Source organism: Acyrthosiphon pisum, chromosome A2, assembly GCF_005508785.2.
Source record: "Acyrthosiphon pisum isolate AL4f chromosome A2, pea_aphid_22Mar2018_4r6ur, whole genome shotgun sequence".
In the NCBI taxonomy this organism is placed as follows: Eukaryota; Metazoa; Arthropoda; class Insecta; order Hemiptera; family Aphididae; genus Acyrthosiphon; species Acyrthosiphon pisum.
This window is the reverse complement of record NC_042495.1, coordinates 67,763,723-67,764,754: the sequence shown is the minus strand read 5'-3', so window position 1 is coordinate 67,764,754 and position 1,032 is coordinate 67,763,723. Positions and strand designations below refer to the sequence as shown.

Below are 1,032 nucleotides of genomic sequence, written 5' to 3'. Positions count from 1 at the left end.
AAAAAAAAAGCAATCATTTTTTGTATTAACATTTGCTTTAAATTATGAGTTGTACATGAAAAATTAAAATCAACATTTGCTTCAATTAATAAATTTAATTTCATAAAAATCTGAGGTTTATTACATATACTGTTGATAACTTCAGTAAAAATATTTAAAATGTGTTCATTAATATTATTAAAATTTTGGCTTGGTGATTTTAATCTGTTATCAGAATAGTTTCTAACACTAGGTAATTAGTTCATTAACATTATGAATATCTACACAATCATTTTTGCATACATTACAATTATTAGTAGATTTAAATTAATGTTCGAATTATATAGCCAGCTACATAGCCAATTGTCATTTCACCTACTGTAGATTTGTTGGGTTTTACAAATTCTACATTAAATGAATTCAAACCTAAATTTAATGAAACATCATTACCAATTATTTCATTTTGTCCGGATAAGAATTGTTTTAAAATATCTAAAGCTCCTACACTATCATCTACCTCACAATTCCCCAATGACTTTAATGAAGAGAAATTATTTAAAAGTAATGTTTTAAATGATGTAGAAAAATGATAGCAATTGGGCATATTATTTCTGGATCCGTGGCTCCTAATAGATCCAAAGAAACATTCCAAAGAATCTTGATTAATATTCCTTAATATTAGAAACTTTAAACCTTCGGATTTTAATTTTAACCACAAGTATTTAAAAGATTCTAATGTTTTTATATAATTTTTTACACATATTGGTTGTCTTACAGCTGAGCCATCTACTTTACTCACAAAAACCATTGTTTTGAAAACCTTAATTGCTTCATTCCAAAATTGAATATGAGAAGATCCATTTTTAACTGCACATCTTAGGAGTTTGCCATCTAATGCATTAATTGTGGATCCATTCGTAGAATCAAACACCTTATCCATAAAAAGACACAAATTAGATGTCCCCATTGAGCTGGATAGTGAACTATCAGAATCTAAATTTAAAATAATATATACTCGTATTAAAGTAAATTTAAAAAAAAATACAATATACA

The 1,032-nt window shown here is 25.8% G+C and overlaps 1 protein-coding gene across 1 annotated transcript in view; it reads right to left on the bottom strand.

Moving 5' to 3' along the window:
- Positions 1–301: 301 nt before the first annotated feature.
- The window catches only part of LOC107883042, a 4,481-nt gene continuing 3,750 nt past the window's right edge, over positions 302–1,032 (bottom strand). Inside the window, exon 2 of the mRNA XM_029489974.1 lies at positions 302–972. Coding sequence (XP_029345834.1) covers positions 302–972 — 671 coding nt within the window. The remainder of the gene's footprint in view (positions 973–1,032) is intronic.